Genomic DNA, 26,500 nt, shown 5'->3' with positions numbered 1-26,500 from the left:
GGTTGATACCTTGGACTGAATTATACCAGGAATCGGCAAAGTGTGATTTTCCAGGAGGATTTTGATTCACTTATGGGACATAGACATTGCTGATTGGGCCAGCATTTATTACGCATCCCTAGTTTCTCTTAATAAGGTGGCGGTGAGCTGCTTTCTTGGGCTGTTGTAACCTATTTGGTATAGGCAGACCCACAACGCCATTAGGGAAGGAGCTCCAGGATTTTGACCCAGCGGTACTGAAGGAATAGTAATGTCCTGGCCAGACAACAAATTTGCAGTCACTGCACCCAGCTAACAACCATTGGAATCTAGTATCTATTAAATCCTGTCTAGCTTGTTGAGTCTGATGCTGCACTGTTTATCACGATGAAGGTGACTTTCCTCCTGTAATGTTTCTGCACATTTGTCACATCCCTGTTTTGCCTGCTTCAGCGTGCTAGGACTATGTGACACACACTGTCTGGCGTATACTGCAAGCCTACCCACACTAATTCAAGCGCTGCAATCTGATCTTCAACAAGCCTGCTGTCTGCTCCACATTGGTCCTGGTGGAAGGACGTTATGCATTGTATTGAATCCACTTCAGTCAGGAGGTTGTCTGATGGATTGCCATGGCAGCGGAGCGTAGCCTTCCTCTCCAATAATCATCCTTGTCAGGCATCCATCCTTTCTGATGACTTCTCAGGGATATGGGCTCCCAGGATACCCTGTGTAGACTTTTAAAATGTGGTACTGATAATCACAAATGACTTGCCGATAAGTGGAACGGAATAGAATGTGTTGATGAAGTCTGCTGCATTTTGATATGATGCTTTCAACAGGAAATGTGCAAAGTATATAACAACTTGTCCCTCGGAGAAGCCAGCCTTGCTGGCAAAGCCTATTGCCCAGGCTGTAGCACTGACTTTGTACATAGAAGAACCACATAAAGTGCTGGGAATTGACACAAATTGTATTAATAACAGCCTTGATACATTTGTGGGTTGAGGATTGAGAGATCCTACACGGGTTCCCAGTGGAACATGGAAGCTGCCAGGTGCCCAAAGATTTAGCACAGCTATCACGTTGACAACTGCTTAAATAAGATGGTAGCCCACTCCTTCAGGTTGCAGGTCCCACTCCAGTATGTGGCATTGTTCTGAAATAATATCCCACCTCTCAGAGAAACATCAGTCTGCAATGCAATGACACTGGAGGAAATGGCACTGAAGGCGTTAGAGTCTGAGCTGGAATCGGCATCCATTGGTTCAGGTTCCAATGAACTCAGGTGAGGAATCAGAAACGGAACTGGTTCCTAATGATGTGAGAAGTTAACATTTGCAGCATTCTCAAATGATGGTTTAGCAAAATCTTCGATGCAGTGGACAATGGAGGATGCCGATAAGGTGGGTCATGGAAGTGTCTCTCCATGGATCGTTGATGTGGTTAACCTCATTTTGATGAATGGTGCACACACAGTGTCATACTAATACAGTAAAGCAAGTGATTCCTGATACCTAGCCCAACACATCACCCAAGAAAAGCAGCACTGCATATAACAGTTCAAGGTGAGATGGAATCAGCTCCTTACCCTATTAGATCTTGGATTGTACTTTTTGCAAATTGTGACTTCACAAAGATAAAAATTATCAATCTGTAATGACCAATGACATGGCCATGATTGCTTATGGCCAGGACTTATATCTCACCCAGTAGGACACATAGATGCGGGATTCCACAATTACTGATTTCTTTAACCTGTATTGTGTAAGTGCCTGAGTAACACAATGGCCCCTTGAAGGGCCTCATGTCGCCCACAAGCCTACCTGCTTGGACAGAAGATCAACCACTTAGGGCATGGTGGCAGCCATGCTCCATTTCCATTGGATTTGTGATTCACATGAGAATGGAACATAGTGCAGGTTAGACAGGGCACAATGAATCACGGGCTTAGCCTGGTAATCAAAGGACACTTCTGAGCATTTCTTTACCAATCCCATCACTGCTGATCTTCCACATGTTCCTGCAAACCTCTCTGAATTAAATCTTCATGTCCCACTGTTATGCTCTGATCCTCAGGCCTGCAGCTTAGCTATGCCAACCATTGTGTTGCACTGCTGCACTGTGGAAGTCAAGGTGGCATGATCATTCATAGCCCCTCCTCCACAGCAGCATGTTCTCCAATGCAACAACAACTCTTTTGAGTTGTCCCTCTTCACAATTATTGTTCCTGCTGCTGCTTCCAATTCCAGAATTGACTGCCCTAACTTCCCTAGCACAGCAGTGGCCCCTGATTACCCTCCTTATCTTTCAATGTTCTGACCCCCAGGATTGACCATGGTCCACCTCCCTGGCCACCTTGGATGGTCAGCCCCTGTTGAGGTGGGACTGAATTCCTGACTGATCTCTTAATTCTTCCCTGGGGAGTTACTGAAAACTCCTAGTTGGTTGTGTTGGACCTGCATGACTGAGCATGGCCCATTCCCCAAACTGTAGGGATACAGACCCCCCTGGTCCTGACTGTCCAAGCAGCCGACTGTGACCATGCCCCTGGAGTAATATTAGATACTGCCCTTGACATTCTGCACCAGGCCCACCTGACTGAAGGCTGTCTCTCTTAACCTGACTGAGAACTACTCATGTTAGAATTTGAGATATGACCATTTGGCTGAGGTATGTGCAGTGTGTTTGACACACTGCTGGCACATATTGCAGGCCTAACAGTGACGTAGTACCATGTCCACCCTCTTTACTGATCGCTGCCTGCATGATGTTGTCTTTGTGCAAAAAGGCAAGGCAAGACAGAGATGCTGCAATCATCTGAGTGAGTGCAAAGTGAGAGGGTGCCAGGAGAATAAGTGAACAGCCCCAGTCAAATTTGTGAGGTGGATGCTTGTCTCTCTTCACAAAGTGTCCTGAAAATGAATGTCCCAGTATGCAGCAATGAAGTGAAGAACTACATTGTAAGTGTGTTGGTGGTGTACCATGATGCAGTGAAGCTGTTATATAGCCATGTCAACCTCCATGAACTTGGGGTGCAATCTGCCATTGCCATAGAACGTGCCTGGCCACGTTGAGGACCACTGTCCAAGATTGAGTTCCGGAGGAGCACATGGTAAACTGGAGTCGCCAGGGACCTGCTATGGTATTCATGTCAGGAGATGTCACTATCTAATTTCTATCCCAAACAGAGGGGACTAGGAAAGTGCATATCAACGAGGTAAGACGAGAGGTCCTAATAGCATGCAAGTGCATACAAACAGACCTCTCACCACCCACCAGCAAGATTCCTATCGTGCCATTCAAAACATGATTGCACAATTGGACTGCTTTTCTCAATATTGAGAATCTAATTTCTGCCGAGCTTGCCATATTTTCCAAACTGACTCACCATTGTCTATGTTTCTCAGGACTCGGGAAGATTTCATCCTTATTTTTCAGTATTAGATTCTCTACAGTGTGGAAACAGGCCCTTCGGCCCAACAAGTCCACACTGCCCCTTGAAGCATCCCACCCAGACCCATCCCCCTATAACCCACACACTCCTGAACACTACGGGCAATTTAGCATGGGCAATCCACCCAATCTGCACATTTTGGACTGTGGGAGGAAACCGGAGCGCCCGGACAAAACCCACGCAGACATGGGGAGAATGTGCCAACTCCACACAGACAATCGCCCAAGGTGGGAATTGAACCCGGGTCCCTGGCGCTGTGAGGCTGCATTGCTAACCACTGAGCCACTGTGCCGTGCTTGGTGCTTCTCCTGGCATGCCTTCCTGCACTCTCCACTGACCACGAAAACTCTTTATTTTCAAACTCTAAGAAATGTGATGTGATACATTTTGGAAGAAAGAACCTGCATATCTGACAAGTGATTAAGATTGTAGCAGAGACAGGTTATAAAGAATTAAATGGTGTTCTTATGTAAACTTTCCATATAAATGGAAAAATAATAACATGACAATCATCACATTAGCATATAATCATTCAGTAAAGTTTCTGTTGTTCTAGTCTATTATACACCTACCTTTCACAAGGAAGTGGTTTGAGATCCGGTCGGATTGCAACCATGGAAGAGCACATTTGCCTAGTAGGTGGAGAAATGGAGAAGTTGGAATCTAAGGAGCCAGTTTTCCTGTGGAGTGGCTCCATTCCCATAGTGCCTTGCATCTCACTTTCTAAAGGGCAAGAGCCAGCTCTGCCATGGCTTGACACAGGAGTAACTTCAGGACCCACAGCCCCTTGCAGGGTATTCTCTGCTGCTGCCTGTGGGGAATCGTGAGTTGGAGATACAGACGGAGGTGAGCGGGATTTCTTCTTTCCTGATGCTCCCGAGAGTAGTTTTAAAAGTCCACTTTTCTTCTCTTTCTGCAGATTAAAAAGTACTATTATTTTTCTTTAAATTAACCAAGAAAAGGCATCAATTTTACTTTTAAGCCTGCTTTTTCAATCTCGTTGCTAATTTGTACTTCTGTTTGGTCAATTATATTCAATTCTAGGTAGTTTGAAATCCCAAAGCAGTCTTTTCATACGTGACTGTTTTGCTACTATGAAGTAATATGCAGTCAAAACAAATACTATGATCAGCACTCTTGTAGCCTTTTGTGTACATTGTACACTTAAACAGGTCAGTTCTAGCTTAAATATATAACCCGCTGAAACAGGGATAGACATTATTCAGCATAATGAAAACTATTACTTATAGCTTACTTTCCTAGGTGAAAAGGACAGTAAAACCTTAAGATACAACTTGGATAACAGGTGTAGAGCTGGATGAACACAGCATGCCAAGCAGCATCAGAGGAGCAGGAAAGCTGATGTTTCGGTCCTAGACCCTTCTTCAGAAAAAAAGCTTTCCAATTTCTGTACCTGACTGCAAGATTGGATGTATACAATTTCAACTAAAATGTAATATCTAACAGTGCAGAGCTTGGCAACTGGAACAAAATTGGTGAACTACATTGTCACACTGATGATCTATTGCAGTGGGGAAAAAGCACAGTGACATCAAAACATATCTGTGAAGTCCACCAGAGCTCTTCCAGGGTAGTCCATGGAACAGATATGCTGTTTAAACATTCCAATGGTCTGCTCAGTCACATTTGGTGGGTGATATGACTTTTGTTATATATGTCCCTGTCATGCACTATGTGCTCAGCAATAGATTTTGTTGCCTGGTCGACCCTCTCTGGCTTAGTCTGGTAGTTCAAAAACAGATAGTACAACATATTTATTCACAGCGATGGCACTTTACCCGAGTGCAATACAGCTTATCATTTTGGCTATTGTCCCAATCTCTGGCTCAGAAGGCCCAGGTTCAAGTCTCACTTGCCTCAAAGGTGTAACATAACTTCTCTGAACAAATTAATTCTTAAGTGCTACAGCCTATAATCAGGTGGATGTTGAGTGTGTATATTCCATTTCAGATATGACACATCTCTAATGCCTGCAAGGTAAGGTAGTTCCAGTCGGTAACACACTGAATCACAGAAAGCCCTGAAATTGTTGCAACCTGATGTGCCCACTTCAACAGCATTGGAAACATATTCAGCTTTGTTGAAATATACTTTTAGGTGATGGTTTCACTGAATTGGGAAATGTTGCAAGTATAGCCTGATCCAGCCTGGAAGAAACATTGCTGTAGTTGTGAGTACAGCTGTAGCTCTGACCTTGTGGTATTATTGCTAGACTATTAATCTAGGCAGCCAGATAATGTTCTGCCATAGTAGATGGTGGAACTTGAATTCAATAAAATTCAGCGAAAAATTAAGAGTTTAATGATGGCCACAAATCCAATGTTGAGCATCAGAAAACCCATCTAGTTCACTAAGGTCCTTTAGGGAAAGGAACTGCCATCCTTACCTGATCTGGCCTATTTGTGACCCCAGATTCAAAACAAAGTGGTCAAGTCTTAACTGCCCTCTGGACAATTTGACATGGGCATTAAATGTTGACCTAGCCAGTGATACCCATCTGCTGTGAATGATTTAAAACAAAAACAGGGGTAAATTCTTCTGAGATTATAGGAATTGCAGATGCTAGAGAATCCAAGATAACAAGGTGTAGAGCTGGATGAACACAGCAGGCCAAGCAGCATGATAGGAGCAGGAAATCTGATGTTTCAGGCCTAGCCCCTTCATCAGAAATTTCTAGCTAGCCTGACTGTCCATTTTGGCAAGTTTCATGAATGATTTCTCTCAGTGATCCCTAGCGAGATTTTTCACATTGTTTTCTGAAACACATCGCATTATCTATGCACCAGGCCCCTTAGCGCCCTGCTAAATGGTACCCTCCCTCTCACCAGAGGGGGGAGTTCTTACCACTGCTGGAACTTTCTGGAGTTCCTAGCACCAATGCCACTTGTAATGCCCAGCCACACACCAAGACAAGTGCTATCAACCAGGAATTGTCTTTCAAAGTGGATGTAGGAGGACAACAAAGGTAAAATGCTTCTCAGGGCATATTAGGTGGCATGGCTGACAGGTCAGTGCACATGCAAGCACACGTTGATAAATCTATTGCTATTTAAGAACCAAGCCACACACATTGTCCATCTTTAGCATCATCTCATCTAGAACCCAGTTTAAGGGAGCGCTACTCTTCCCAATGCTCAGGAAAGTCTTTAAATGTTGTTTGAAAATTGCTGCTTTTATTCAACAATAGCATAAGGGAAGAAAAATGCAACTAACGTACTCAAGCCACATTTGCCATGTGGCAACAAACAGGGACCATTCATCTTATGAGCAGCAACAAATTTACAATTAATATGCACGATCATTGATCAATGAATGCATCCTTCTCTGGAACTGGGTGTCAATTAACTTGTGCCCAGCTCGTCGTGCCTAATGCTGCACCATTTCGCTGTGCAGAAGGTAACATTCGTCCTGCTCAAAGTCCTCATCTTCCTCTTTGGAAGACTGTATCTGCTCTCCCAGCTCTTCAGCATTCATTGCATCCTCCCTTTGCTTGCTCCTGTTCTGCAGAACTTAGCACACTGTAATTGGATGGCGCACACTGTCTGGACTCGAGTATAAGCCTCAATCAACCCCCAAGACTGATCCAAGCATTGGAACTTCACTTACACTAGGCCCAGGGCTGCACTGGCCTCAGTGAGGGGCTTGCATAATGCATCATTAGTCGCGGTTACAGAGAGTAGTCTGCAGTGTCCCTGTAATCACCCTGGTAAGGCCTGGAACCATAGCAGAAATATGATCATTCTTAAGCAGAATGGTATCATGGCAGCTTCCAGAGTGCCTGGTGTAGATTTCTAAAGCGTGGTATTGAAGATCACAGATGACTTGCACACTAACGGAACTTTCTACTGATGAAGTTAGTTGTGTAATGTGGAGCTCTCGAGGGCGTACAGTCTATAGTGCCCTGCACCTCAGGAAGCCAGCTACATTGGTATAGCCTACTACCCAGGTTGCAGCACCGACTTTGTCACTGGGAATCAGGATAAAGAACCGTGATCCAATACAAATTGTACCAGGAATGGCACTGATACATTTGTGATTTGAAAGATCACACTCAGGTCCCTGCTGGATCCTTGGAAGCAGCCAGTTGCTCAAAGGTTTAGCACAGCTTTCACCTTGACATCCACTGGGATAAACTATTCACCAAACCCTGCAAATGGCAAGTCCTATTCCAGCAGTTGGCACAGTCTATGACATTGCAGTGTGACATGACACTGAGATTCACTCCTCTGGAGGAACAGGCACTGAGAAGCATTGACTCTGGGCTTCTTGTACTTCCTAAACATCCTGAGGGACATTCAGCTGAAATCTCTTCAGAGAGGCTGTTCAGTAGCCACTGGAGGTTTGGTTGGTCCTGGATTGCTAACGCAGTTGTAGCTCCTCAATTTATTTGTGCCTTCGTTAAACTGTGGGCACAGCGATGGTAAGCCCTCTGTGGCTGGATCCATTAGTCACAATTACAATGAACTCACAAGGGAAATACAAGAAATAGACAGGTCTTCAGTAATGTGAGCAGTCAGCATTCAGATCAATTACAAGTGATGGTTTAGCATAATCCTCACATGCACTCGTACATGGAGGACTCTGACAAGGAGGGCCAGGGAAAATCTCTACTTGGACTTTTGACATTGGGACCTCATTTCAATGAATGTAGCATAAGCCATGTCATGCAAATAAAGTAGGAGATTGTAAGTGCTGCATGATTAATGATATCTCGTCTTTTCGCTCCCTTGTCACCTCAGAAAGGCAGCATTACTGATAAACTCAGGATGACAAATACTTACAGTTCAAGGCGAGAGGAAGTCAGCTTCGCAGCTTGAGCAGCATATGGAATGTCTTTGTGCATTGTGGCCTACAAGTCAGACTTTCAAGATGGCCTGTGATTATTTGTTTTCCACAGAGGTGGCTATCTCCACTGTGCAATGACTAATACAATATGGTCAAGTTTGCTTGTGCATAGGATATATACCCCATGCAGTTGGGTACTGCATGTACTTTACATGCAGGGTGCTATGATTACTGATGACATCAACCTGAATTTTAAGTAAGGGTAACTGTGTACATGCAATTTCTGCATGAAGAGTTTCACATCTTCCGCAAGTATAGCCCGCATGCTCAGGCAAATTAAAAACAAACTTACTCAGCCAGTTCTGAGTGCAGTCACAGCTATTTTCCAGTTTCAGTGTGTGTTTGTGAGTTGTGAGAGGTTGGACAGTAATGCAGACTGCAGTTGGCACTGTGAGTTGTAGGCTCAGCCTGGTACTCAAGGCAGCTCCCCCCGCACACCACCTATCCCCAACGCCCCCCGAACCTGAACCTCTATGTTCAGTTCTTCTTACATTCCTTGGTGAGCCCTTCACTGCTGAACTTCCATACATTCCTGTACATGTCTCTGAATTATGACTTAACTTCCTATATTACTGCTGAGCCCGGCCCTACAGCTTAGTCATGCCAACCATCATGCTGCACCATCCTTTGATCGAGGCTAACGTGGTTCTGAGCATTGACAAACACCTCTTGCAGTAACCCATGTCCTCTAATGCATTAGCATCTCCCCCACCTACGCGCTGAGCTCCTTCACGATTATTATCCTTTGTGCGTATCAGCATATTGACTCCATTCCACAGACTTGACTTCCCTGACTTCCCTACTGTAGTCCTTGATAACCCCAGTAATTTTCACTGAGCTGACTTCTAGGACTGTCCTTTTGTCAAACCCCATTGAACCCCTTGGATGGACTACTCAGACTCATGTGTGACAGAATCCCGGACTCTGTGCAGCTCCTCCGTGAATTCACCCGATTCCCCAGGCTGGTTGCACTGGGCCTGCAGGACTGGCTGTGGCCTACTCTCTGGGCAAAGGTGATATGGAACCCCTGACCATAAACACTCAAGTGCCCAACTGACCATATCCAAGCCCCTGATACTGGACGGATATCAGATGCTGCCCTGAAACCTGAAGGGTTTCTTCTATGATCTGCATGAGGACTACTCCCCTTGGACTTTGTGACATGTCTGCTTGGTTGATGTATGTGCAGTATGTTTGTTACATATCCTACTGGTACATTATGAAGGTGGGAGGCTGACACAGACTGATGACTGCTGATAACCATGTCAAACTGTTGTCTGGCTTTGCATCTGCACCATAACGCATGGAAAGACAGGAATACTCTGATCCTTTCAGTTCTGGTCGAGGGGGAAAAGCACAAAATGTCAAGGCAAGGTAGAGATGCTGAGAGCATCAACATAGCTGCAAACTGGGGGAGTGTGCAGACAGTAAACAAGGACCCCTGAGTTTCATCCTGGTACAATCTATCTGATAGGTGCTTGTCCCATGCAGTGACATTATGATGAAAAATGCCAAAGAATTCCAAAGGGTGGGAGTGAAGTGCAGGACCATATTGAAGGTGGGTCAGAAATGAACCAGGAGCTGATATGTGTCCAATGCCAATGTCAGTACAGAGGGCAATGCAGGCAGTTGCATGCCATGAGATGTCAGTAACTGCTTTCAAGTTGGAGTCCTGAGTAGCAAACTGGGATTGCGAGATATCCATTCAGACTTTTGTGTGGGAAATGGCCACCACCTAAATTGTTATCTAGTGGGTGAGCAAGAAGGAAACTGCTTTTAAACAATGCCTGAGTCAACTCGAATGGCATTCAGTAGGCCTCCCATGAGATTCTCATCTTTCCATTCAAAACTTGTTTGGTGAACTGGACATTATTTTCTCGATGCCAAGAATCTAATTTCATCCTATTTTCCCAATAGACGCACCAATGTCGATCTCATTCAGGGACTGGGAAGATTCGGCCTGATGTGTTTGAGCAGCTCAACTGTGTTTTATTTTACTGGAATTATGTCACATGTCTGATTTTGAATTACCTTATAATCTCATAAAGGTGCAAAGATCCCTTTCAAAGTTTGTTCATCAGCTGCATAAAGTACTGGTCTCACTTTTATGAGGTTTTGCTTTCTGCAAAAGTCTCATACAATTTCATGGCTCAGACCGTTCAACAGGATTTAGAGATTGATTCAGTGAACCTCAATTGATTATACTGCAGCAAAGCATTTTCTTCCTCTCCTCAGATACATTTTAACATTGTGTTCCGTTAAAAAAAACTTCTTCTTTAATAAACTGTGAAACTCCATGGCTAATCTCGATGACCATAGCTACAGAACGTGAAATTTTAATTCATAATCTTCTTTGGGAAATGGATGTGCAAAATGTAGAAGAAAAAAGGTCTGTTAAAGTAATCATTGCAATTTCTCACACAGTCTCACTCACTGGAACAACCATCATACCTATTCCATTGGGGTCCAACTATATAACGTATACGTTATAAACGTACATACTACCGTACAGGAAATCTTTTACTCCTTGTAGATATCTGTGATGTTGACTCTTCATCTTTTCAGAAAGAAGCCTGTTTCTGAATTTGCATATTAGTGTTTCAGAATGGGCTTAATTCATGATTTTAAGCGAAGGATTCCTCATTTCCTGAGTCTGATCGGTTGACATAGCTCTGCATGTATGTCACTGCTCGTTTGTGGCACAATTCAAACAAACTATGTGAGTTTCACCTAATCCTTCCTGGAAGGATACTGCTCAAACTGTAGCCTGGCCAGGAATAATGAAATTCAGCCAACTGTGTCTACTGAGCCTGAATGACAAATACTCAAATTTACAACTCACTAATGGAGTTAATTAAGGGCTGCTGGATAGCAGAAGATTGTTGAAATGTCAAGCCAGGGGCCTCATCTAAGATTTAAGCATCACTGCTTCCTTATAATTGGATTTTGCCAGTTATCCGTCAGGCATTTGGATGGGGGCACTTCAAATAGAAATGTGCCCAGTCTCAACTGAGTAGCTTTACAATATTAAATACAGAGAACAGCAATGTAAACCATTTTTCCCTCTTAGCTAAAGAATTGTGTCTATGAGAAAGCATCGGCAATTCACAAAGTAAAAGCAAAGGATCAGAGCATAAAGCATTTTGCAATTGGTTTCTGAATTTCTTCTTTCCTCACCACTTTAAGTACGGAAGGAAATAAAATTGAAACACTGCTGTTTAATCCAGCATCAGCAGTTCCTACCATCTCTGTTTAATCTAGAAAGTTGTTCTGAGAGTCACTTGCAAGAATGTTTTGACATATCCAATGGTGGGGTGTACCCAGCAATAATCCTGTGGAATTCTGCTAACAGTGTGACAAAATTCAGTCAGATAGCAAATGTTCTGACCTTCTGGCATCTTTTTAAAGACTGACCCGAAGGATAGCTAGAGTTCTAACCACTAGGACTGGTACCAGCTCTTCCAAGAGCTCTGGGACACCAAGATGTTGGTGGCTCTCTGACTATTTTCTACACTTTCTTAGAGTCATAAAGCTGTAGGGTCTAGGCCCAAAACGTCAACTTTTGTGCTCCTGAGATGCTGCTTGGCCTGAGATAATGGGAACTGCAGATGCTGGAGAATCCAAGATAATAAAGTGTGAAGCTGGATGAACACAGCAGGCCAAGCAGCATCTCAGGAGCACAAAAGCTGACGTTTCGGGCCTAGACCCTTCATCCCCTCTGATGAAGGGTCTAGGCCCAAAACATCAGCTTTTGTGCTCCTGAGATGCTGCTTGGCCTGCTGTGTTCATCCAGCTTCACACTTTGTTATCATGGAAACAGGCTCTTCAGTTCAACTCACCCGTGTAGATCAAATATCCCATATAAATCTAGTCCCATTTTCCAGCATTTGGCCTGTATACCTCTAAACCCTTCCTATTCATATACCCATCCAGATGCCCTTTTAAATGTTGTAACTGTACCAGCCTCCGCCACTTCCTCTGGCAGCTCAATCCATACATGCACCACCCTCTGCATGAAAAAGTTGCGCCTTAGGTCCCTTTCAAATCTTCCCCCTTTCACCTTAAACCTATGGCCTCTAATTCTGGACTCCCCACCTGGGAAAAGGACCATGGCTATGTACCCTATCCATGCCCTTCATGGTTTTATAAACCTCTATAAGGTCACCCCTCAGCCTCCAATGCTCCAGGGAAAATAGCTCCAGCCTATTCAGCCTCTCTCCATAGCGCAAACCCTCCCAACCCTGGCAACATCCTTGTCAGCCTATTCTGAACACTTTTAAGTTTTGCAACATCCTTCCAATATTCTTGATACCTTAAATCAGTCAATAAAACTCTCAGGTCTGCAGAAACTCCGAAACTGTTGCCAAGGTCACTTTTAAACCAAAGGTTACATTTAAAGGTTTTTAAAATCGGGATTCAATTTAATGTCACATCCAAAAGACAGCATTTTCAGTGATAAATTGCTCACTCAGTGCAGCACTGGAGTATCAGTCGAGGTCCTGTGAACAAGTCAAGATGTGAGACATGAACACAGAGTGTTCTGAATCAGTGGTGAGAATATTTGGACAGAACTCAGGGCTGATTGGAACTCATTTTATCTTGCCACATCCGTGTTGTCTGAAGAATAACATTATAAGTACAAAACATCTTCAGTCTCTGTGCCTTGCCTAGCAAGAGTGTATTTGGAGTAATGGGAGGTCGGTTAATTTTCATACCAGTGATGGCCATCCCAAAAACAATGAAAATATCTTGGGCATTTACCAAAAGAGAGGGTAAGGGTCTTTAAAATTAAACTGTTCTGCTACTAGAAGAGATGCTAATGCTACTGACCAATGAAGTATTTCAACACAGTCCTGTCAATGCCCTTTAGTAAAACAAACATCAAAAAGAAATCATGCTGCTGAGATTTTGACCAATGATTCCAGCAACTAGATTCTCAGATGGGTTTCATTTCTCTTGCTCTAAAAAACACATGTGTGTCAGCCACAGTGCAGTCTATAGTCTGGCAGTGTTAGAGGCTAAGAAAATACCTCAAGTAGAAAATCATCCTGTGACCTCATGCCTCCCAAGGACAGGTCTATGAAGGTTAAGCATCAGCCATATCCTGACAGAAACAGCTGGGGCTCAAAGTAGTCTGGCCCTGCTGATTTCTCTGAAGCAATAATATATGATAGATTGACTTACAACTGAAGTGCAGAGCTAGAACAATTGAAATTCAGCTTCTGAAGTTTCTGCAAGGTCTGTCATCAGCTGAAAATGGTGGGTTAATACTTCAATACAGAACATTTGTCAGAAGAAGCCAAAAATATAGGAGACTGCCTTTGTAGGATCGGCAAAGACCAAAAGGAACCTTGGAAATGGGGAAGAATGCTGTAACAATTGTGTTAAGGTAATAAGTGGGCTTAATACATTAGCATAACAAGATAACAAAGTGTGGAGCTGGATGAACACAGCAGGCCAAGCAGCATCTCAGGAGCACAAAAGCTGACGTTTCGGGCCCAGACCCTTCATCGGGGAGGGGGATGGGGAGAGAGTTCTGGAATAAATAGGGAGGGAGGGGAAGGCGGACCGAAGATGGAGAGAAAAGAAGATAGGTGGAGAGGAGAGTATAGGTGGGGAGGTAGGGAGCAGATAGGTCAGTCCAGGGAAGACGGACAGGTCAAGGAGGTGGGATGAGGTTAGTAGGTAGGAAATGGAGGTGCAGCTTGAGGTGGGAGGAAGGGATAGGTGTGATGAAGAACAGGTTAGGGAGGCGGGGGCAAGCTGGGCTGGTTTTGGGATGCAGTGAGGGGAGGGGACGAGCTGGGCTGGTTTTGGGATGCAGTGGGGGAAGAGGAGATTTTGACGCTTGTGAAGTCCACATTGATACCATTGGGCTGCAGGGTTCCCAAGCGGAATATGAGTTGCCATTCCTGCAACCTTCGGGTGGCATCATTGTGGCACTGCAGGAGGCCCATGATGGACATGTCGTCTAAAGAATGGGAGGGGGTGTTAAAATGGTTTGCGACTGGGAGGTGCAGTTGTTTATTGCGAACTGAGCGGAGGTGTGCTGCAAAGCGGTCCCCAAGCCTCCGCTTGGTTTCCCCAATGTAGAGGAAGCCACACCGGGTGCAGTGGATACAGTATACCACATTGGCAGATGTGCAGGTGAACATCTGCTTAATACGGAAAGTCATCTTGGGGCCTGGGATAGGGGTGAGGGAGGAGGTGTGGAGGCAAGTGTAGCACTTCCTGAGGTTGCAGGGGAACGTGCCAGGTGTGGTGGGGCTGGAGGGGAGTGTGGAGCGGACAAGGGAGTCATGGAGCGAGTGATCTCTCTGGAAGGTAGACAAGGGTAGAGATGGAAAAATGTCTTGGATGGTGGGGTCAGTTTGTAGATAGCGGAAGTGTTGGAGGATGATGCGTTGTATCTGGAGGTTGGTGTCGTGGTATGTGAGAACGAGGGGGATCGTCTTGGGGCGGTTGTGGTGGGGGCGGGGAGTGAGGGATGTGTTGCAGGAAATGTGGGAGACGTGGTCAAGGGCGTTCTCGACCACTGCGGGGGGAAAGTTGCGGGCCTTGAAGAACTTGGACATCTGGGATGTGCGGGAGTGAAATGACTCATCCTGGGAACAGATGCGGCGGAGGAATTGGGAATAGGGATGGAATTTTTGCAGGAGGGTGGGTGGGAGGAGGTGTATTCTAGGTAGCTGTGGGAGTCAGTGGGCATGAAATGGACATCAGTTTCTAGCTGGTTACCTGAGACGGAGACAGAGGGGTCCAGGAAGGTGAGGGATGTGTTGGAGATGGCCCAGGTGAACTTGAGGTTGGGGTGGAAGGTGTTGGTGAAGTGGATGAACTGTTTGAGCTCCTCTGGGGAGCAAGAGATATATTAGCACCTAATATATTTGCACTTTTTTTTTACAGAGCTGAAGACTGCTGAAGTATACAATGGTATTCTCAGCTAAGTGTGAAAAGGTTTTATAAAGTCAGAAGTTGAGAGAAACAGGTCCAAGATGGGAGATAACACGGTGTGAAGCTAGATGAACACAGTGGGCCAAGCAGCATCAGAGGAGCAGGAAAGCTTGACATTTCGGGTCGGGACCCTTCTTCCTTAAAGATGGGAGATCTCATTTTGCAACATAAACAGGAAGATTTGGCCACAAGATCAGGGAACCAGCTAAACTCTGAAACTAACGATATTAACACTCAGGGGACATAATCCTAAAGAGGAGTTGAAACAGTGCTTCTGTGTGATTCTAGGTGAAGCAGTGTAAAATACCAGAGGTAAGGGCATCAGAAGATGAATAGGACAGTGTATTGAAATGGTAAGGCAGAGAAGTAGGATCATCATTGTGGGCAGAAAAGACAGAATGGAGCCATTCTAAACTGTGTTCATCTTGTTTTTGTTATTAAACTGAATCCTGATTTCCAACATTTCCACATTTTCTTTTTATTTCTATCTTCCTCACTTTTTAAATCATCTTGAATGGTTTTACTAGCTCATGCTTTTAGTAAACCAAACCATATCAAAAATTCTGGTTTGTGCCTGTTTTTCCTTTAGTCTTATAACTGAGACCCTTTAGTGCAAAACTGTTACTTTCAGTTGTTGAGCATAAAACTGTCTATTTTTTAAAACAAAGATTCACATTTATAGAGGTGATCTTATTTATTCGACAGCTGGCATTTTCCCTCGATATTAACTAGTGGACAGTTGAAAGAGTTGAATAATAAAACCAACAACAGCTTACATATATGCAAACACATTAAGAACTATGAGCACACAAACTGTCATGAGATTAGCACAAATTTCAATAAGCTCTTTACTTTGCACCAATAATTCTAAGTTTTGGAACACAGCCAGTAGTCTGAATTGATTTATGATTTGCATGTCTTTTGCTTTTCTTTATCTCTTAAAGAGGGTGGGAGGGTTGCTGAGTGAGCTTTTAAGATAGCAGCAATGAATCATTGCAAAGGGTATAGAACTGGGAAATTTAATTCATGTCCTCAAACTTATAACATTGGATTTCCTGAAATTCCACTTCTGACCTAGTTGGCGGCAATAAAAAGAACTAATGTCTAATTATTTATTACTAAATAATCTTACGTATTTTCTATTCAATTTTGTATTACTCTATATAGATTTTGGTCACAGTTCTATGACACACCATGTATAAATTAATTAAATAATGGGTTTAGGAAGTACAGCTTGGAAGCTTACAGATGACACAAAAGTTGGTAACTGTATGAATAGTGAAGATAATAGAAGCAGATTTCAGAACAAACAAACTGATGAAACAGACAGATACATAGCAGATGCAATTTAATTCAGATTAATAAAGATTTTTTTTTAAATTCATTCATGGGATGTGGGCATCAGTGGCTAGACCAGCATTTATCACCCACCCATAATCGCGCAGAGGGCAGGTACATAGAACATAGAACATTACAGCACAGTACAGGCCCTTCGGCCCTCGATGTTGTGCCGACCTGTCATACCAATCCGAAGCCCATCTAACCTACACTATTCCATGTACATCCATATGCTTATCCAATAACAACTTAAATGTACCTAAAGTTGGTGAATCTACTATCGTTGCAGGCAAAGCATTCCATTCCCTTACTACTCTCTGAGGAAAGAAACTACCTCTGACATCTGTCCTCTATCTTTCACCCCTCAATTTAAAGCTATGCCCCCTCATGCTCGCCGTCACCATCCTAGGAAAAAGGCTCTCCCTATCCACCCTATCTAACCCTCTGATTATTTTATATGTTTCAATTAAGTCACCTCTCAACCTTCTTCTCTCTAATGAAAACAGCCTCAAGTCCCTCAGCCTTTCCTCGTAAGACCTTCCCTCCATACCAGGCAACATCCTAGTAAATCTCCTCTGCACCCTTTCCAAAGCTTCCACATCCTTCTTATAATGCGGTGACCAGAACTGTACACAATACTCAAAGTGCGGCCGCACCAGAGTTTTGTACAGCTTCACCATAACCTCTTGGTTCCGGAACTCGATCCCTCTATTAATAAAAGCTAAAACACTGTATGCCTTCTTAGTAAGTGTCAACCACGTTGCTGGGGGTCTGGAGTCACATGTAGGCCAGTTTCCTTCCTAAAGGACACTAGTTAACCAGACGGGTTTTTCCTGACAATCAACAATGGATTTGTGGTCACCATTAAACTCTTAATTCAAGATTTTGTTTCCTTTATTGAATTTATATACCACCACCTACCATGGCAGGATTTGAACGTGGGTCCCCAGAACATTACCTGGATCTGTTGGATAGTGATAATGCCACTTGACCATCGCCTCCACCAAGTGACAGATGTTGGGAGAATTAAATGGAAAAGCAATCTCCTCTAAATGGTACTATTTTGAAAGCATTATCAAACAGACTGCATATTTATAAATCTTCAAAGGTGGCAGCGAGAGTGGATCAGGAAATAAGAAAGTGAATGAAAATCTTCTCTTTGTAAATAGGGACATTACGTACCAAATAAGATGTCACCAAACATGTAAAATCTCTGGTTTGGTTTCAGCTGCAGTACTGTGTGAAATTCTGAAGACCAGACTTTAGTAAAGAACTCAAGGCCTTGGTGACAGTATGGAGAAGGTTAATCAGTCTGGCACCAAGAAAAGGGGACTTCAGTCATGCAGAGAAATTGGGGAAAATTAAAAGGAGAATATCTAATGGTCGTCTTCAAAATTATGACACCACCAACTTTTGGGCAATTAGACTGGGCAACAAATTATTTGGCATTTCCAGTGAATCTCAGATTGAGTGAAAGTATTGAAATTTCTGCTGGAAAGTGTTATTAGAATCTAACATTAAATAAATTTGGGAAAGAACTAGAAGAGAAACCAGGAAAAACTTTCTTTAGAGTGGGTTTGTAGGATCTTGAGCATACAACTGAAAGGGATGTAGAAATAGATTCCTTAGAAACTTTTAAACAGATCTGGAATAGCACTTGAAGAGGACCAATTTACAGTCTTGTGGGGAGAAAAAGCTGGTTGTGACATTAAACTGGATAACCCCTTCACAAAGCCAACATAGCCATGGTGGGCCAATTGGTTTCTTTTTATGCTTTATGGAACAATGAAACAGCTGACATAAAAACAAATCAAAACCTGGAGAAACTCAGCAGATCTGATAATGCCTGTGAAGACAAAGAAGAGTGAAATGTTTCAAGTCCCATGAGAACTAGCTGGTACACAGTTACTTGGATGAAGGGTCTAGGCCCGAAACGTCAGCTTTTGTGCTCCTGAGATGCTGCTGGGCCTGCTGTGTTCATCCAGCCTCACATTTTATTATCTTGGATTCTCCAGCATCTGCAGTTCCCATTATCACTAACACAGTTACTTGTTCCCTCGCCAGTAGGTGGTGCAATTGAGGGAGTTGCTGAAATCTATCCATTTGTGGATATGAACTATGAAACAATAACGGATATTATTACAGTTAACGTTTTATGTCTGGAGACCCTTCATCAGAACTAACAGTCCCCATTAACAGCTATTCATCCTGCTAGCCAGATTGTTATCAACTCCTTTGTCTACTTAACTGCTCTTTTTTCTCTTTGGGCTCTATCCTATCGTTTACTCTGTACTCTGCACCCCATCCTCCTCCCTATTTTCTGCTTATAAACCAATGCTTTCCTAGCTACTATCACTTCTAAGGAAGGGTCACCGAACCCAAAACGTTAGCTCTGATTTTTTCCTTCACAAATGCTGCCAGACCTGCTGAGCTTTTCCAGCTACTTCTGTTTTTTGAGACCCTTCAGAAGCGTTTCTCCCTACGAGTCCTGGAACACACACTCCCAGCAATGGGCAGGCATCTCCAGGCACTGTAATCCAGCCTACCCCAGCTCAGAGCCACCCCCTCCCAGACCTGCAAAGGACCTCTCCTGTTTTTTTATTCTTCGTAGGATCCATAAACTGAACTCATAAGCTTTTGTGCTCATAAGATGCTGCTTGGCCTGCTGTGTTCATCCAGCTCCACACTTTATTATCTCTGTTTTAGTTCCTGATTTACCGCATTCACAGTTCTTTTGGTTTTTATTTGGACATTATAACACTTCATTGACATAAATTGTGTATATTAGAAAAACTGCAATAATATAACATATTCAAACTGGAAACTGCACTGCCTGGGACTTAACTCAATCAAATTATTTCGTGACAATTCTGATTTGTTTTATGTAAAACACAACTGGTTTTCCCAAAACGATGTAACTCAAGCCTGGATCCCCAGGTGAATCCCACCTCTACCACAAAAGGGCTGAAATTCCTGCATTTATTGGCAAATCATCCACTAAGACTACTTGGTGAGCATTGTTGCTGGAAAGGCTTGAAATGTAACTTGCAAAAGGCCTGCTGAACTAAGACTGAGACCTACTGTAGCCTGGTCCCATTCGAATTTGTAGCCCTTTCAGAGAATACCATCTGGCTAAAAAGGGTTAAAAGTGTTCTCATCAACCTGTCAGTACAGTCAGAAAATCAAGGGTACAAGCAGCAATTGGATTCAGAATCAGGGATATAGTCAAGCCTCACATGAAGAACAGTGCTATTTTGGATATAAAATGGGAAGGCAATGAATTGTGTTGAAGGTAGTGGGTCCCCTTCTATTGCTCTAGGATCAACAACAACATCATGTATTTGTTCTGAGGAAGAAGGGTCACCGGACCCGAAACGTTAACTCTGTTTTCTCCTCCACAGATGATGCCAGACCTAAGGGTCTAGGCCCAAAATGTCAGCCTTCCTGCTCCCCTGATGCTGCTTGGGCTGCTGTATTCATCCAGCTCTACACCATGTTATCTCAGATTCTCCAGCATCTGCAGCTCCTACTATCTCTGAGCTTTTGTAGCAACTTTGTTTTTGTTCCTGATTTACAGCATCCGCAGTTCTTTTGGTTTTTATAATGATTTTGTGATCTTACTTATGGTTGAGGTAAATTTAAACCCAATTGTTTTCCAGTGCGTACTGTGTTCACACTTTGGGTAAAGAGAGGATCTATAAAATCGTTCAAAAATAACTAAACAGTAACCTTTAATTCCAGTGCATGCAGGAGAATGTACAAGATCTTATAAGTACTGAAAGGGTTGAACGATTTGGAGTAAATAAAGGATGTCAGAGGGAGACAACAACAAAAGTTGCTGGAAAAGCTCAGCAGTTTTATGGAACAATGAGGAAGGAGCACCGGACCCAAAGCGTTAACTCTGATTTCTCTTCACTGATGCTGTCAGACCTGCTAAGCTTTTCGACCAACTTTTATTTTTGTTTCTGATGTACGGCCTCAGCAGTTTTTTCATTTTTTATTTAACGCCAGAGGGTGAGATTCATACAATATAGAAGCAAATGTAAACCAACCAAAAAGCATCAAACTATCACAACAGACAAAGTAAATGAGAAAGCACGCCATTTGTCTGTTTATAATACATGAATATATCACACTTGTCTTGTGCCTTCAGTGGTGGGACATTATATCTCTATCATGACAATGGAGTGGCTACGAATTTCCCAAGGTGGAACCAAAAGGTTTTCTGAACCCTAAAACCCTGTAAAACAATCAGTAAAGTAGCTCTTTTCAGAGATCCTCAATGGATTAATAGAAGAAAGTCTTCATACCTTGTTGTGCCGAATGGGGTAAATTAATATTCAATTTGTAGTTTGTGTGACCTTAAATAACAAACAAAGTGGCAATGAGAAATTTCCAATTGGCTCAGTAGCTTTAAAATAGCAAAGGACAGAAACAATCTGGATACTTTCTCCTGATAACAATCCAATGGCCTTCACTGGCAACGTGGATACAAAGACAGTTCAGCAAGATCAGGCCTGTCAACTAAACAGTTGTCTGTCGTTTATTGAACAGGCAAGAATGGCTTTGTAGAGAGGTGGCTGGGGACTTCATGTCCTTTCTAGAATGCTATTCAAATAGAATTCATTAGCTGCAGATTAGAGTAAAACAAAAAAAATACAGTTATTAGACATTAGAAATAGCATGATCGATAAAGGGATGAAAATACATCCAGTAAACAGGCTGAACACGTGCTGAGTGACTTTGTTATCAATCAGTGAGTTAGGCAACCACATCTGACTGTGAAAAGATTCAGTACAATTTGTTGGCCAATCTTTATCACATGTAAAATATAAGAAAGAACGATAAAAGACTAGATTTTTTAAAAATCCCACGCAGTGAACAACCTACTGGCAATTCTCACCCTATCAGTTTTCCGATCCTCCATTTTGGATACGGCAGGTACGGAGTTTGATGGGCTGGAAGTCACTGAGGTACTTGCTGATCCACTCATTGCATCCCCATTCAAGTTGGCTGCATTGACATTTGGTGGTGTAATGGCTACAGCTGCAGAGGTGAGTGAAATGGTCGATCTAGCACCAGGAACTCCAGACGATTGAAGGACATGCTGTGGTGAGGCCATTGGCTGTGGTCGGACTACAGTGGCCGGGATACGGCTGGGAGGACTTTGTGTTCTTAACGGTGGTACAGTTGCTGTAGGACGTTCAAGCACTTGAACAGCAGGATGAACTGCAAAAGTAAATGTGAGAGATAGTAAAAGGCTTAGACCACTGAGTCTTGGAGCCCCTAGGATAGATGATAGAGGATGCAGCCTCCTGAAGTTATTCTCGAATAAAAGTGATAGCCTTGTTAATCCTACCACTGAGCACCATTTTAAAAGCAAACACCTTCTCAAAACATAGAAAGCAATGGAAGACACAACACAATGCGACCTCCCACAGTGAATTTCCACACAACGAATTTGATTCAAAGTGAGGCTCCCTAGTGATGCCATTATGATACTGACCTAAATGCTTAAATTGTAGCATCCTCCTTAAACCCTTTCACATTTGGACAATGAAAGAAAACAATAATCTTACACCAAAAGATTTTCAAAATTCTCTGGTTGTAAGTTTTGGGTTTTGAAAAAACAACCAAGCCTAAAAAAAAATCATAAAATACAATGCAGTGTGAATTTTCAGCTACCGCTGAACAACAAGGGTGTTAACAAGGGAATCTCAAATGTTACATTCGGGTCATGCTTTCATGAAGGTGAGTGTCATTAGTAGCAGATGACAAGGGCATCGCATCAGCAGCATTCATAATTCAGATTTAAAGAATAAAAGAAACAGTTGAAAGGCAAGTAAATGACTGTTGCTCCCACAAGCAAGCAAAAGCTACTTTCCTACATTCATCTCCTTCTCAATTTTCATCTACAGCTCCCCAGTGCGGAGCTGGGAGCTGTTCCAAAGGTCCAGGTAGACAGCAATACTCATCATTCTTGCTTATCCACATTCTCAAAACAAAACTACCAACAATGTAACATAACATTATAATAGTAAGCTGATTAGTAATCACCTGATACTATAGATATCATTTGCCTTCTTTACTTGTAGAATTGTACCCCTTTCCCAAGGAAAAGTAAATACAACTTTTCAGAAAAATGTAATTATGACAGAAGAAAGAAAATCTTAATTATTTTCTTTTGAAGACACAAAATAAGACCTGAATTTTGAATTTGATGTAGCACACCATTATGTCAAATGCTGCTTCACTTCACAACTTTGACCTGTCTTGAAGATAGAGTTCATGTGTAATAGAAAATGATTTAATCTGTCAATAGCAATCGGAAACTATAATTATAAGTGGATGGAAACACAAAATTCAATCTCAAAGTGTTGGTAGAAATCTCAAATTTTACGTAATTACACCAGGATATGTCAGAAGTGTACAACTAGTCAGGCAGCTTCTGGAAAAAGAAAATACTTGTGCCATAAATGTAACATGGACGTGCTATGAACTGTATCTCATCACTAATTTTGAAATAAAAAACACAAGGTTGTCTTCAATGAAAAAATGTTTGCCAAATCTTTCCTCACAAAATTGGCACGCAGTGATGCGGGAGTACCAACACTGTTCCTTCATTGGTCCCTGACCTATCTTCTACCCCTCCTCTCAATACCTATCATCTGCCCCTCCTCTCAAAACCTATCATCTGCCCCTCTTCTCAAAACCAGACACTGACCTCCTCCATTAAATTGTGCTTTTAAAAATGAAGTTTAGAAATTTGTGGCATTGTGATTTCACATTTAATGTCATTCAAAATTTTAAACTCAAATGTGAAGTGTAAAATTGAATTTCAAACCATGTGTTGAGGCCAAGAGCTGTGGGATACAAGACTTCGTATGGATAGTCCACATATTTCCACAGTTGCTTGAGTCATCCCAATGGAATGCTATTTCATGTATCACCTACTGGGGTGTTTATACTGTGGTATTGGTAGAAATAGACCCATTTCATGATGAGGACAAACTCCTCTATCCAGATAATGTCTAAAATGTGGAACTCACTATTCAGGTGAAGTAGTTGATACAAATAGGCTGGATACATTTAATATGTAATACATAAAATACTGAAAAACAGAGAATGCTGGAGAAAATCAGCAGGTCTGGTAGTGTCTTGTAGAGGGAAGCAGGCTTAATGTTGCAAGGACGGTATGATTCCAACACTTCTTTGGAAGAACAGGAATGCTGGATTCGAAACATTGTTTTTTGAATTTTCTGTTTTTCTCTCTCTACAGAAGGTGTCAGATCTGCTGAGTTTCTCCAACAGTTTCTACTTTTATTTCAGATTTCAAGCATCCACAGTATTTTGCTTTTATTATATTTAAGGGAAAGTTAGGGAAGCACATGTGGGAGAAAGGAGTATTCTGATAAAATTAGACAAAACAGGGAAGAACCAGCAAGTGGGGTCAGATGAGCTGTTTTGGTTCTCAACTGGGGAATGGATGAAGATGACTGTTACTAGAGCACCATGCATCAGATTTGGAAGGGAGCTTCAACACTGTGCATTACTTACCCATCTGCATTGCACTCCGGGCCTGGTTGACCGTTTGCTGTCCTGAGTAACGTAAGCAATTGCTGATCTGTGGACTGGATGTGTGAAGCTGCGATGGAACAGGAGAGATCGCAACAGGAGGAATAGGCCTTACACCATTATTCACAAGATTGGTCGCAGAATGGCTCGAGAGGGAGTTTCCTTTTACTGTTTGGACAGCAGGTCCTGGCATTGTGGTTTTTGACTGAGCTGTTCCAAAGGGAGCCCTAAAAGAAAAGGTAGCGTGTGGTATTGAAATCTTGAATTTACTTGATAACTTTATACTTTATGGTGTGATATTTAATTTAAAAAATAAAATATTACTACGCATACAATATAACAAATGTTGTGCTTTACAGAAAAAGAAGGAAAGCATTTTCCCTAAGTTTAGTCCTGATATCATCACAGTCTCCTTTAGGCAACATAACTAGGGCCATGATAACAAAGTGTGGAGCTGGATGAACACAGCAGGCCAAGCAGCATCTCAGGAGCACAAAAGCTGACGTTTCGGGCCTAGACCCTTCATCAGAGAGCTCTCTGATGAAGGGTCTAGGCCCGAGACGTCAGCTTTTGTGCTCCTGAGATGCTGCTTGGCCTGCTGTGTTCATCCAGCTCCACACTTTGTTATCTTGGATTCTCCAGCATCTGCAGTTCCCATTATCTCTGATAACTAGGGCCATGAATGTTTGTGCTGTCTCTAATGTTGTGTGATCTTCTTGTGCACCCACCTGGAGACAGGAGTCACATAGTTTCCAGGAAAGACACCAGACATTCCAGTTCTCAGTGAAGTGCCTTTGAACCATCCATCCTGACATTTCTCAATGACTCTATACATCTCTCCTTTCCGCAGCTCCAGCTCATCTGCTTTCTGTGGTTTGTACGCGTACATGGCCATGTATCTACAGTTACAAAATGAGACGCTTGGAAGATTAAAAGGTACAATCTCCAATCTGCTTTCGACACTAATCTATACATTGTATATTAATAATTAGTACAGTGGGTGTGCTCAGGTTCGGGTGTATGCTTCTGTGGGTCGATGGCAGACCTGCTGCTGCTTCTCATCCTCCCAATCCACAAAGATGAGTCAGTTAGTGACCTGATGGAGAATTGGTAAGAATTCATTCAAGGAGGGGAGTAAGATTTTAATGGACTCCAGGATTTCAATTCTTAAGCCTCCAAATATGGGATGTACAGAGCTGTTTTGTCATCTCTACTGTTCTGTTGGAAATTAAAAAGTAATTAGTGAATGAAGAAATGCTTCTCTCACTCTTTTATTCCTGCAGTGTGACAAGCTGAACCAAAAATATGAATAATGCTTCCAGAAATCACTCAAGAACTGCTACCTTATTGTGAATGACGTATGTTTTTGGGGTTTTCACTACACTTCCAGCAACGTTGTAGCAACAAAACAAACCAGAATGAATTCCTGGTGAATCAGTAATAAATTTCTTGTAATACCTGCATCTTTCAACAGCTTCCAGATGTGCGGAAACAACAACTTGATTTATTTGGGGTCAATAACAATGCAAAATGTTCCAAAATGCTTGTTAGGACCATCAACAAAGTTTTACACAGAGTTACGTAAATATCTGACAGAATAGATTGAAGAGGTAGACTTTAAGAAGTAAGAAAGAGAGAGAAATGGAGATTGTGGAGATATTTGAAGCAGAATTCCAGAGCTTGGGCTCAAAAGGAAAATACTGTGGATCTTGGAAGCCTGAAATAAAAGCAGAGCGAACTGGAAATATTCAGCTAGCGCGGCAGCACCTGTGGAGAAAGACGGAGTTAAATTTCAGATCTATGACCTTTCATCAGAATTGGGAAAAGTGACAAACGCATTTGATTTTGAGCAAATGAAAGAGACAATTGGACAGGTCTGGGATGAGGTAAATGGCACCAAGAGAGATAAAATGACAGGAAGGTTCACAGTGTTAAGTCAAAGTGAGTGGGGTTGGATCAAGTTAAGAAACAAAAGGTGTGTCGAGAGGAGGTGGGAATGGCATGATCACAGATAGTTGTCGCACAAAAGATAAAAAAGGGCTGAGACAAGAAGGAAAAAGAAAAAAATCAAGAATACAAAAACAAAATGAGGCAGAGGTTATATTCCACAAGATGTTAAACTCAGTGCTGAATTCAAACATGTCTTGTTCTTCAAAGTTGTTTTGAGCCTCATTGTAGTCAGGGACAGAAAGGTAGGCTTAAGGTGAAGAATTAAAAGGATGGTCACTTGAAGTTCAAGGTCATCCTGTCTGTGTTTGGCCTCCCCATTGTACAGGGGATGACATCATGAACAGTGAGTTTATACCACATTGAACTGAAAGAAGTATGTAA

The 26,500-nt window shown here is 42.6% G+C and overlaps 1 protein-coding gene across 2 annotated transcripts in view; it reads right to left on the bottom strand.

Annotated features, from left to right (window-relative positions):
* The window catches only part of LOC125453652 (E3 ubiquitin-protein ligase SH3RF3-like), a 374,596-nt gene that overhangs the window by 25,469 nt on the left and 322,627 nt on the right, over window positions 1–26,500 (bottom strand). For both annotated transcript variants that reach the window (XR_007247806.2, XM_048533495.2), the window contains exons 6-9: window positions 24,898–25,068; window positions 24,152–24,396; window positions 21,498–21,823; window positions 4,009–4,349 (exon numbers count right to left, since the gene is read on the bottom strand). Coding sequence is in view for 1 of the 2 variants with exons in the window: in XM_048533495.2 (XP_048389452.1) it covers window positions 4,009–4,349; window positions 21,498–21,823; window positions 24,152–24,396; window positions 24,898–25,068 (1,083 nt within the window). In the remaining variant the exon portion in view is untranslated. The remainder of the gene's footprint in view (window positions 1–4,008; window positions 4,350–21,497; window positions 21,824–24,151; window positions 24,397–24,897; window positions 25,069–26,500) is intronic.

This window comes from Stegostoma tigrinum, chromosome 6 (assembly GCF_030684315.1).
Source record: "Stegostoma tigrinum isolate sSteTig4 chromosome 6, sSteTig4.hap1, whole genome shotgun sequence".
NCBI classification, from domain to species: domain Eukaryota; kingdom Metazoa; phylum Chordata; class Chondrichthyes; order Orectolobiformes; family Stegostomatidae; genus Stegostoma; species Stegostoma tigrinum.
Note: the sequence above shows the minus strand (reverse complement) of the source record. Positions and strands in the feature narration are given on the sequence as shown.